This window comes from Salvelinus fontinalis, chromosome 35 (assembly GCF_029448725.1).
Source record: "Salvelinus fontinalis isolate EN_2023a chromosome 35, ASM2944872v1, whole genome shotgun sequence".
In the NCBI taxonomy this organism is placed as follows: Eukaryota; Metazoa; Chordata; class Actinopteri; order Salmoniformes; family Salmonidae; genus Salvelinus; species Salvelinus fontinalis.
Genome location: NC_074699.1, coordinates 32,338,291 through 32,350,542, shown reverse-complemented (window position 1 = coordinate 32,350,542; position 12,252 = coordinate 32,338,291). Strand labels below are relative to the sequence as shown.

Below are 12,252 nucleotides of genomic sequence, written 5' to 3'. Positions count from 1 at the left end.
GATACGCCCCCTAAATGTGTCTCTGGTCTCATTTTCGGACGACCGTGGTCTGATCAAAAGGATTGGCTGCCTTGTTTCAGTCACGGAACATGAGTGGCTCTGATTAGTGGGAGGTTTAGTCATGTGCTCTACCCCCTCCAATCCACAGAGACGTTTTGTAAAGCTCTATGGTTTTGCAGACATTACTGTATCAGTGGATCTCAAAATAGTAGACAATCTCGCGTTTATAGTATTTGTTGTTATTTTATTGCTCCTGATTTTACTTGATCAAAATGCCCGAGGACAGAGGCAAAAAGCTCACCATGGTAACATGCAGTGCGCCTGTGAATATCGCTGTCATCAAATACTGTAAGTATTGTATTTTCGTATAATCCACTACAGACATCTGATCGTCTGACTGTCAACCAAAGAACACTGTCAACCACATCTAGTTTAATGTAATGTAAAACTGCAACATTGATTGAATCAATGAAGTGCTTGCTTGCAACACTGTAGCCACTTCTAGCCAAGCTTTGGTGTGTGTGCATTGGTACATGACAAATGTATTGCCACAATGATGTCAAAGGAATGTTCTCTGTACAATCTTTGAAAATAACTATGTATTAAATTGTAAATGCTTTATTGTTATTGCTGTTTCAAAGGGGGGAAGAGGGATGAGGAGTTGATTCTACCTATAAATTCATCTTTGAGTGTCACATTACATCAAGACCAGGTAAGACTGTAATACTGTACACCAGACACTCAGTAAGTGGCAAAATATTACTGTCTTGTTAAAACAACAAAAACTAACGATTTATGTCCTTATTCCTCCCAGCTCAAAACAACCACAACAGTGGCGTGCAGCAGGTCGTTCCAGGAGGATCGTATCTGGCTCAACGGCAAAGAGGAGGACATAACCCAGCCCAGACTACAGTCCTGCCTTAGGGAGAGTGAGTCACTATATGCAATGATATGATAAAGGGAGAGAGTAGAGGGGGAAGAGTAAGAGGGCAAAGGGGAGGACAAGAAATTATGTGTTGTTGTTGATGGTTTCCATCCTCAGTTCGGCGCCTGGCCCGTAAGCGACGTAGTGATGGGGAGGCTGATGTAGACACGGCCGGTTTGTACCATAAAGTCCACATCTGCTCTGTCAACAACTTCCCAACTGCAGCCGGACTGGCCTCCTCTGCTGCCGGCTATGCCTGTCTGGGTAAGAGACTGTGTCCTATCATAATGGTTTGTACCTAACACAGCATTAAATGGATCAAATGAAGTAAAAGCTTGTGTGAAACTAGTTTCATTCTTTTTAAATGTTGGGAACTTAACTACTGTCTCCATCTCCTCATCCCTTTTCTCCTTACTCCTTATTTTCCTTTTGTCTCTCCATCTTGTCTCCTCACTCCATTCTCTTGTTCTAGTGTACACCCTGTCCCAGGTGATGGGAGTGGAGGGGGAGTTGTCTGTGGTTTCTAGGCAAGGTTCAGGTAGTGCCTGTAGGAGTATGTATGGGGGCTTCGTCCAGTGGATTATGGGCCAGCAAGGAGATGGCAAGGACAGTCTGGCCCAGCAGGTGGAGCCAGAGACTCACTGGCCTGAGCTCAGGGTCCTTGTACTGGTGGTAGGTTTCTGATCATTACTAAGGGTGGCTTTTTCTGGAGCAAATGTTGGCATATACATTTCTCCCATGTCTTTAATAATCTCAACACCACCATCTCTCTGTCTCCCTCTCTTTTTTTAGGTCAGTGCTGAGCGGAAACCAGTTGGCAGCACTTCCGGCATGCAAACTAGTGTAGAGACGAGCAGTCTCCTGAAGGTGTACACACACACACACACACACACACACACACACACACACACACACACACACACACACACACACACACACACACACAAAGTTATTAACCCTTACCCGTAAACCTTGCACTCTCCCCCTCAGCACCGGGCAGACTCTGTGGTCCCAGCCAGGATGAAGGAGATGATTGAGGCTGTACATAAGAGGGACTTTACTGCGTTCGCTGAGCTGACCATGAAGGATAGCAATCAGTTCCATGCCACCTGCCTGGACACCTACCCACCCATCTTCTACCTCAACGACGTGTCGCGCCACGTTATCAACCTTGTGCACCGCTATAACCATCACTACAGGGAAACAAAGGTGAGCACCATCAGGGAGTTAATTCTTTCTTTTAGTCATGGAAATGTGCTAGTCATATGGAACATTGACAGTTCTACAAGGGGTCTAAGCTAAGAAGCAGAACAAGGTGCAGTAATTGTTGATATTCTGAGATTATGAAATAGAGATATGAAACTGGTAGTATTTCTACAGTTCAAGAGGAATAGAAAATGTGTTAACAAGCCAAAGTATAGATGTGGTAAAGTCAATGGAACTTGACCAAAACAGTGGAAATGCCATGGAAAGATCCAGAATCTCCTTATTTCCCCTAAGTGGAATTAGCCTCTTAGGCTATTGTTTATGTGTATTTCACACAATGTTGTGGTGAAAATCGGAGTATAATGCTTGTATTGATGTCACCTTCAATACATGTTCATGTCATCATCACCAATCAACTGCATTAGTTAAAAAATGATTTACACTACCACCACTGATTTCTCTATGCTACCAGCTTATACGAACAGGAGTTAGCATTTAGCAATCACTTCTTCTAAACCTGAAATGTTATGCAGCGAAACAGCCAAGTATATGCAAATCAGACTTTGTCAACACATTGTGGGTCTGTTACAATACATCGATCATGGCGGATTTGACGAATATCCACTTTGTCAGATCAGATTTGTTGAATGTGCACCAATCTGGCATCCTTCTTCTATCCCCCATGGTCTGCGTTCTATTGACCTCTTTACCGTGTCTATGACCTAGTACTTCTTCATGAGTCTGAGGACTAGTGCAGCATCACATCCCTCCTTCTGCTGACACTGTTACAATATAACACTGCTGTAACAAAGCTATAACTTTGGTCCAGAGTTCTTTTCCTGAGTATAAGCAGTGACCGATGATGTTTTCTCTTCTCCACCAGGTGGCATATACATTTGATGCAGGTCCCAATGCAGTGATCTACACTCTTCAGCAGAATGTGGAAGAGTTTGTCCAGGTGGTCAAACACTTCTTCCCACCAGAGACCAATGGAGAACAGTGAGTTTCTCACAAACACACACTCAAGCAGTCAGACAACACTCCCTCCTGTGACTTTACCTGTCCCACATCAGGTTTCTAAAGGGTCTTCCGGTAGCCCCGACAACACTATCCGAGGAGCTGAAGCAGGCCATTGGTATGGAGCCCATGGTGAAGGGAATCAGCTATATAATCAGCACCAAGGTACACACACACAAACACATACATACATACATACATACATACATACATACATACATACATACATACATACATATAGGCAGCACCCTCCGGGTCCTTTGCCCGTTTCCTGTGCATCTCTGCGGGTTGGCGTAGTAGAGGGTTTTGGGGAGCGAGCTTGATGCTCTCTCCAACAGGCTTACGGGAAATCACCAGGAATGCAGATCCTATAAACGCACACATTATGTTTGGATCTGCTACATTTTGATGTGATATTAAGTTGGTTTGTCTGAGTGATTATTTCTGATTTGTGTATAAGGCTGGACCTGGACCTCGCGTGGTGGAGGACCCTAGTGAGCATCTGCTTGGATCTGACGGGCTGCCCAAGGAGAGTGCGTGATACAAGCCAGCCTCCCAGCTGGGCAGAGACAGAACTCTTTGGTGAAAATAAAGACCAGACATATTAACAATCAACAATTCCAATTCAATCAATTGGATACATATGCAAAGACTTAGTCATTAAAGGGGCAATCTGCAGTTGCCATATACATTTTTGGACTTATAAATTAATTATATGTAACGATTGATTCTTGAAGAATATAACTTGTAAATACCTCATGAGCTTAGTTAAACTGTCATACCCCATCAGAACTCAAAATATCAGCTTGTTTTACTACAATGTTTGTAAACAAAGTAAATGTAACCATGTTTTAAATGTTTGTTTATGTTTTTTATAACTATAATTTTGATATCATGGATGGTCAGTCCTTGTATCCATAGCTCTGTCTATAATTTTGAGTGGTTACATTTCTCCAGCCCCATCCCTCAGCTTTTTGCCAAAACTAAGGATTGCCACTTTAACTGGAGCGAAACAACCACTCACAGCTGAATACCTCTAACACTGTTGACTAGTGCTTCATTCGGACACTTTTCCTATTGCGAGTTTGGATGAAATGTTTTGTAATGTTAAAGATGAGGGGATGCCTTGTGAGAACGATCAGAAATGTTCTAGTACTTTGATAATTGTAGAAAACTCTTTTCAAATGTATCTATGTTGATTTTCTAAGTAGATGATGTACATTTTACCTAATGGTTTAACAGTCACCTTTAGAGTGAGTGAATCATAAGACAATCTAATTAAAATGAAAACCCTTAAAGGATTATAAATGACAGTATTGAGAACAATGTAGGTGCTTTAGTATAAGAGCTGGATATATAGCCTACATGTCATCTTCAGAGGTGGCACCACCACTCTGGGGCAATTTTTCTTCTCTCCTGATGGTAACCAGGTAAAACTACAAAAACTCTACAACCTAGTCGTAGCAGAGATCTTAAGGGTTGCCCTGTTGCCTGGGGCAAGTGAACTGAGCAGTCGAGCAAGTTGAGTCTGCTCTAAAGTTGGCCCAGCTAAAAATGTTTTACTGAAAACAACGATACCGTAAGGAATTCCAATAGGCATAGCCTAAAACTGATCTTTCTGGTTCATCCCCCATTGTTTAAGTCAGGGTTTCCAAACATGGTCCTGTGCCCCTCTCCCCCAGCACTGCACAGCTGATTCAAATAACTAACTCATTGTCAAGCTTTGATTATGTGAATCCGCTGTGTAGCGGATTCAAATAATGTTCACCCAGTGGGGGCCCCAGGACCGAGTTTGGGAAACTCTGTTTTAAGTGCAAGTTGGACCATTTATGTCAGCCGGGCAAGTTGAGCATGCTCTGTATTACAACAGCTGAACGTTTCCCCCTTTGACCAAATCATGTCAGGCAGCAAAGTTAGTTAAAGCAAAGATTATGGATAGACTGACAAGGGTGGCAGTCCAAACACTTAAAAGACACACCCTCGTCCACTTACCCTCGCCTTATGCCCTTGGGGGAATCCCCGTCGCCATCTTGGAGGGCGGTCCAAATGATTAGCCACCCAAGGGAAGTTTGCAACGTAAGCCTCTCAGCCCTCGTTTTTAATCGGATTTGCGAGTGTACAATTATGTTCACTCCGGGCCTGAAACTCCCCATATTTCAATTCGCGACGATTGTACATCCGCTAAGAAAAGTCAGCGAAAACTTAAAAACAACATCAATGGAGAAGTCAACATACAAGTGTAAGTAAAAACGAATGCAAATAAATTAGAAATTGTGCTACTTTTTTTAATTTCACCTTTATTTACAAGTTCTCAACAAGCACCCCCATAGAGACTGCAAGAGGTCTGGACAACAGGCCCTCTGATTTAACACACTGAACTCTATCTGAGAAGTAGTTGGTGAACCAGGAGGGACAGTCATTTGAGAAACCATGGCTATTGAGTCTGCCAATAAGAATGCGGTGATTGACAGAGTCGAAAGCCTTGACTAGGTCGATGAAGATGGCTGCACAGTACTGTTTTTTATCGATGGTGATTATGATATCGTTTAGGACCTTGAGCGTGGCTGAGGTGCACCCATGACCAGCTCAGAAACCAGATTGCATAGCGGAGAAGGTACGGTGGGATTCGAAATGGTCGGTGATCTGTTTGTTAACTTGGCTTTCGAAGACTTTAGAAAGGCAGGGTAGGATAGATATAGGTCTGTAAAAGTTTGGGTCTAGAGTGTCTCCCCCTTTGAAGAGGGGGGTGACCGCGGCAGCTTTCCAATCTTTAGGGATCTCAGATGATACAAAAGAGAGGTTGAACAGGCTAGTAATAGGGGTTGCAACAATTGTGGCGGATAATTTTAGAAAGAGAGGGTCCAGATTGTCTAGCCCAGCTGATTTGTAGGGGTCCAGATTTTGCAGCTGTTTCAGAACATCAGCTATCTGGATTTGGGTGAAGGAGAAATGGGGGAGGCTTAGGCAAGTTGCTGTGGGGGGTGCAGAGCTGTTGACCGGGGTAGGGGTAGCCAGGTGGAAAGCATGGCCAGCCGTAGAAAAATGCTTATTGAAATTCTCGATTATCGTAGATTTATCGGTGGTGACAGTGTTTCCTAACCTCAGTGCAGTGGGCAGCTGGGAGGAGGTGCTCTTATTCTCCATGGACTTTACAGTGTCCCAAAACTTTTTGAGTTTGTGCTACAGGTTGCAAATTTCTGTTTGAAAAAGCTAGCCTTTGCTTTCCTAATAGGCCGTGTATATTGGTTCCTAACTTCCCTGAAAAGTTGCATATCGTGAGGGCTATTCGATGCTAATGCAGTACCCCACAGGATGTTTTTGTGCTGGTCAAGGGCAGTCAAGTCTGGAGTGAACCAAGGGCTATATCTGTTCTTAGTTCTAAATTTTTTGAATGGGGCATGCTTATTTAAGATGGTGAGGAAAGCACTTTTAAAGAACAATCAGGCATCCTCTACTGACGGAATTAGGTCAATATCTTTCCAGGATACCCGAGCCAGGTCAATTAGAAAGGCCTGCTTGCTGAAGTGTTTTAGGGAGCATTTGAGAGTGATGAGGGGTGGTCATTTGACAGCGGACCCATTACGGACGCAAGCAATGAGGCAGTGTTCGCTGAGATCCTGGTTGAAGCAGAGCAGAGGTGCATTTAGAGGGCAGGTTGGTCAGGATGATATCTATGGGGGTGCCCGTGTTTGCCGATTTAGGGTTGTACCTGGTAGGTTCCATGATAATTGTGTGAGATTGAGGGCATCTATCTTAGATTGTAGGAGGGCCGGGGTGTTAAGCCTATCCCAGTTTAGGTCACTTAACAGTACAAACTCTGAAGATAAATGGGGGGCAATTAATTCACATATGGTGTCCAGGGCACAGCTGGGGGCTGAGGAGGGTCTATAATAAGCGGCAACAGTGAGAGACTTATTTCTGGAAAGGTGGATTTTTAAAAGTAGAAGCTCTAACTGTTTGAGCACAGACCTGGATAGCATGACAGAACTCTGAAGGCTATCTTTGCAGTAGATTGCAACTCCACTCCCTTTGGCAGTTCTATCTTGTTGGAAAATGTTGTAGTTGGGGATGGAAACTTCAGAATTTTTGGTGGCCTTCCGAGCCAGGATTCAGACACGGCTAGGACATCAGGGTTGGCAGAGTGTGCTAAAGCAGTGAATAAAACAAACTTAGGGAGGAGGCTTCTGATGTTAACATGCATGAAACCAAGGCTTTTACGGTTACAGAAGTCAACAAATGATAGTGCTTGGGGAATAGGAGTGGAACTGGGGGCTACAGGGCCTGGATTAAACTCTACATCACCAGAGGAACAGAGGAGGAGTAGGATAAGGGTACAGCTAAAGGCTATAAGAACTGGTCATCTAGTGCATTGGACACAGAATAAAAGGAGCAGATTTCTGGGCGTGGTAGAATAGATTCAAGGCATAATGTACAGACAAGGGTAGGATGTGAGTAGTGGAGGTAAACCTAGGCGTTGAGTGACGATGAGAGAGGTTTCGTCTCTGGAGGCACCAGTTAAGCCAGGTGAGGTCTCAGCATGTGTGTGGGGTGGGACAAAAGAGCTATATAAGACATTTTGAGCGGGACTGGGGGCTCTACAGTGAAATAAACAATAAGAACTAGCCAAGACAGCAGTAGACAAGGCATATGCACACGATGGCACAAACACGTCTCATAAAAAGTAAATCTGTTTTTGTTTGGTTATCTTTTGGAAATTGTAAAAATAAAACACGTCATCATAAGTGTCCACTTAATTTGAGGGCTGAGGGGTTAGGGTGTCTTTTTAGTGTTTGGACCGTTCTCGAGATACTTGTCTCTCTGCCCTAACAATGGAGTCGTTGTCCACATAGAGGTACAGCTTAATACGCATAGTTGGCTGTCTAGTTTCTGCCTATCCTCTCTTTGAATTGGTGGATACATCTCATAATTTTTATTTTTTTGAATATTAGATGAGGGTTGTTGACGTAAACCGCCTTTATTCAATGGAGAGAGAGATGCTGCTAGCCTCATGCATAACCATCTCGAAACAACTCTGATATAAAGTGTTTTTTCTCAAAATTGCCGGGATGTCACGTGTCCTACTTATAGCAGTATACTCATAACTTAAGCATTACGAAATTTCTATTCGATCAAATTAACCTCAAGTAGCAAATAAGCCATTACATTTTTTTGTGGACCAAATTCAACACGCTTATTGGCCTCCATACAACAACTTGGTGAGCGAAAGAAACGAAACAACGTCACCTGCTTGTATAATACAGATTTTTGGCCGAGTTGGTGCTCTCGCTTCGCCTCTTCCTCTCTGGCTAAGGGTTACTCCTCCCAGGTCACATCCCCAACCTTTTTTCCTTTCGCTACGCTCAGACGTTACGTGACCGAGGCCGGACCAGGCGGCTGCTACCACCCACCTTTGTTCCTCCAATATTTATACATTCTCACTCTCCATAATAATCGAACGTGACAACCTCGATCGATCGAACGGAGACAGAATGGGAAAAATAGAATGGGCTATGTGGGCCAATGAACAGGCTCTGGCGGCGGGGCTCAGTGAGTAGAGAACTTTTGCCAAGTTTAGACATCTGAGTTTGGTATTTGTATAATGGTATCAACTGTTAAAGGAATGTGTAATCCCATTAGTTGTGAGTTATTACTGAATATATGTGTTTTTCCAGTATGGTATGACTAACAAACATTGGTCATTAAAACCGACCAAAAACAAAATGTATTAATTGTTCCAGACAAAAATATTCTAAGTCATTAAATTATATTGGTAGTGGGAATATTTGTAAAAAGAAGACATATCTGTATAAAACACTAAATCAAATCAACTTGGGGGGAAAAAAGTTTACAAATTATTTGGTTCTTGGCACATTTCGATTTGAAAGTTACAGGATACAAAAAAAAGTGTTTATCTGTGACTTGCAGGAACTGTTTTGATTAACGAAATATTTTCTTCTTCCTACTTCCTCATTTCAGTTCTCCTTACTGGTGGCATAGTGGGGGTGGCAGGCCAGTTCAGGGACTGGGAGTTTGCTGCTTATGCTATGTATCCTTTCACTGGTGGTAGAGCTGTCTCTTACAGTATAATTCCATGCACAAAATTGTATCTATTGTCGTGATTAAATGCGGATTTACCCTTGACACGTCACAAGGAAATGTTTGTAGATGCATTACAGCATTACACCATCATTTATCTTATTTGTGCACTTATGTCCAGATGAGACCCAAATGTATATTTGCATTGTATAGTGAGGTCCACGTGTACCTGTTGTTGTTGAGTAACCTTGACTGAAGTGCCCAGAGCTGCAGGGGTGTTTGTCTGTCTACTAGAGTACCCAAGGGGCAAGAGAAACAAGGGCACCAGCGTAGAAAGGACGTGAGTACCCACATACACCATACCAAGCTAACGTTTCTGTAAAGTCACTAACAGTGAGGCAACAGATATGATTCCACCAGTTGAAAGCAAGTCATAAGCAAGTCTTCATCACTGAAAGTTTGAAAGTTCACAATAAATAACTCTTCATATTGCGATTCTTCCAGGGGTCAGTACTGCTTCACTGTCTGTGTGAAGTCATTCGGCCCACTGACCAGGAACTACTATGTCAGAGCGTTTCTACATGCAGCGTGAGTACATTCTGTGTCAGTCTAGTCAGATCTCTGGGCTGAGACAACATTCTTTCCCTTCACTGTCTCCTTCCAGCTGTAGCAGAGACAGGTTGTGTCATTGTGCACATTCCTTCTTGACACCGTCTTCATTGTTTAAATATCACATTGCATGTTATCAGTGCCTTGCCTTTGTAACACAATTTTTTGTGTGTGTGTGTGTGTGTGTGTGTTTATAGAATCTGTGTTCCTGGTGGTTTCATCCTTGCAACTGTTCTTGGCTGTGTCTGCCTCGGCATAGCTAGCCTCATCTACCTTGCGGTTAGTATTTTAAGTATTCGAAAGTATTTGACTCAAGTTAGGTGGTCAGACAACAACAAGGTAGTGTTGTTGTCTGACCACCATATAAAGGTAGTGTGATAAATCTAATTGGTGCAATATCAGCTGATGCTATCAGTTGACGCAACACTCAAGTTTCCTCTATGATCCTACTGCCCTTGATTTACAAGGAAGCGTTTGTTTGCCCTCTGGTATTTTTATTGAGTCATTATTAGCTAGTTAAGAAACCCAGACTGTCAGGGGAGTGACTTGGCTGTTATCACCTATTGTTGTTGGGAATTCACTGCATGCATGTCTGCATGCATGTTTCTAGAGATCAGCACCAAAGCAACCCATTTATCTATGTTATTCAGGGAGCCTGAATGATCTTTCGTCTATTGTGTCTGTATGTCTTCCAGGCGGCCATCCGAGGGGAGCAGTGGGAGCCCATCCTGCCCAGGAAGGAGAGTGCCCGTAAGCCGGTGGGAGAGAGCATCAAGCTCCCTCCCCAGAACCCTCCACCACGCCCACCCGCAGAGATGCGCAGGAAACGGGCAGAGGACCTGGAGGCGGCTGCCTATGTCAACCCCATCGCTGTCACTGCCAATGATGACTAGATCCTCTTACTCTCCGTCCTTCAGGCCTGCTGGGCTAAGCTCACTCAGGTTACCTTATGTTTCCACTGAGCCCCAACCAAAACAGATCTACAGTGGAGCCCCACCCAGGCCATGCTCAGTTCCGACTGCCATTGGCTGAGGACCGAATCCTAAATTGAGATAGATAAGCTTGCATAACTTAGGTTTTGTGTAAATTGGGCATTGGCGTCAATGGGATTTTTTTTATGGATTGGTATCAAGTTAGGAATCAGGCCTCGGAGAGTAGAGGGTTGTGGAGAGGACACACTGCTGCTGATGTTTGATGATGTATAAGGGATTGTATTGAACTGAGATGTTGCTGTGCCTTAGTTACTGCAAAAGGTTTGTGTCCTATATCTCTGCAACACCTGCTACAACTCTTTCAGTTACAATAATTTTGGTCCCCAAAAGACTTTGGAATGTAAATGGCAAAGTTTGTATTCTTGTTGTGACAGTAAGTTATTTTGTGAGTAATTGGATGAATAGATGTGGATGAGAATCAACCACATTTACTGGCACAGACATAATGAAATTATTTTAAAAGAGAATGAAGAGCTATTTATACATTTTGTATCCTAAAATATACTGTATTCTTTTACACTGGAATGTTAATTGTTTATAAGCAAGCACTGTTTTGCGTTATCTCTTTCTCTTTTTGGCCGGTTTACTATGTCAGTGGTCAACTAGCAATATTATGGACAGTTGTGTATTCACCTCTCTACAAAATAATGTATGTCTATGTTTTATGCTTGTTATGCTTTTGATATAATCTGAAAATAAATATAGTTATTCTAGTTATTTAAAATGTGCATGTTTACCATATAATCACAATTGATGTTTGTGTCTGTTTCATCATTGATGAACTGTGGGTTTGGAATGACAATTACGTGTCATGTCTCAAGTTTTACATTTCCTCTTTTCTAATAGTTGCTATGAACCCTATGCATTTAACCGTTCCTTCTCACAGTGCAACACACAAAGACGCTCACACACTTTATTACGACACATTGGAAATTCCTGCACTAATCAGATCATACACAGCCACAGAGATGTCATACATTAGTTATAACAGATGATACAGATTATGTTTATATACCCTAATGACATTTCCAGTTGTTGTGACATACACGTACATTTCTTTCCTCCATATGAAGCAACTTCTTCATTCCTATGTTCACAGTTGACCTTTACCTCAAGAATGAGGAATACAATGTGTGTTTTCTTAAGTGCTCTGGGTTTGGCAACCATTACATCATAACAGCAGCAGGAACAGGTGCAACTTCCTTATTTGTTTATTTGTGTTATACTCTGTCTAATTTATTAGTTATAATGGCCATTTCTTGACACCATAACACATAAAAGGTATTGATAGACCCAGGGCAACCCTTGTTAACAACAAAAAGATGCATTGGTCATAGGCTTTGAAACCATTTACTGACTTTACAGAAACCCCCTTGGCAGTGGTTGCCACTCCTCCAGTATGCAAATAATAGTTCAAATGTTGAAAGTCGTTAGTTCCCTTTTCTGTTAATTAACTAATTTCAGGCA

The 12,252-nt window shown here is 42.7% G+C and overlaps 2 protein-coding genes across 2 annotated transcripts; both read left to right on the top strand.

Moving 5' to 3' along the window:
* Window positions 1-145: 145 nt before the first annotated feature.
* mvda (mevalonate (diphospho) decarboxylase a) lies at window positions 146-4,004 on the top strand. Its single transcript, XM_055899991.1, has 10 exons — window positions 146-348; window positions 642-712; window positions 815-929; window positions 1,043-1,189; window positions 1,398-1,597; window positions 1,718-1,792; window positions 1,916-2,134; window positions 3,015-3,130; window positions 3,205-3,313; window positions 3,609-4,004. The coding sequence occupies exons 1-10, from the start codon at window positions 273-275 to the stop codon at window positions 3,687-3,689; spliced, it is 1,209 nt and encodes a 402-aa protein (XP_055755966.1). The 5' UTR covers window positions 146-272; the 3' UTR covers window positions 3,690-4,004.
* Window positions 4,005-8,470: 4,466 nt separating this feature from the next.
* LOC129834742 (cytochrome b-245 light chain) lies at window positions 8,471-11,502 on the top strand. The gene is made up of 6 exons (XM_055899992.1): window positions 8,471-8,695; window positions 9,125-9,194; window positions 9,450-9,524; window positions 9,689-9,772; window positions 9,991-10,072; window positions 10,489-11,502. The coding sequence occupies exons 1-6, from the start codon at window positions 8,638-8,640 to the stop codon at window positions 10,684-10,686; spliced, it is 567 nt and encodes a 188-aa protein (XP_055755967.1). The 5' UTR covers window positions 8,471-8,637; the 3' UTR covers window positions 10,687-11,502.
* The last annotated feature ends 750 nt before the right edge of the window (window positions 11,503-12,252 follow it).

Excerpts from the sequence above, each read along its gene's own strand:
- mvda (XM_055899991.1), top strand. The coding sequence starts at position 273 with ATGCCCGAGGACAGAGGCAAAAAGCTCACCATGGTAACATGCAGTGCG. Across the intron at positions 349-641 it reads TATCGCTGTCATCAAATACT|GGGGGAAGAGGGATGAGGAG; the intron begins GTAAGTATTGTA and ends GCTGTTTCAAAG. Across the intron at positions 3,131-3,204 it reads CCAGAGACCAATGGAGAACA|GTTTCTAAAGGGTCTTCCGG; the intron begins GTGAGTTTCTCA and ends GTCCCACATCAG.
- LOC129834742 (XM_055899992.1), top strand. The coding sequence starts at position 8,638 with ATGGGAAAAATAGAATGGGCTATGTGGGCCAATGAACAGGCTCTGGCG. Across the intron at positions 9,195-9,449 it reads GAGTTTGCTGCTTATGCTAT|AGCTGCAGGGGTGTTTGTCT; the intron begins GTATCCTTTCAC and ends TGAAGTGCCCAG. Across the intron at positions 9,525-9,688 it reads GGCACCAGCGTAGAAAGGAC|GGGTCAGTACTGCTTCACTG; the intron begins GTGAGTACCCAC and ends CGATTCTTCCAG.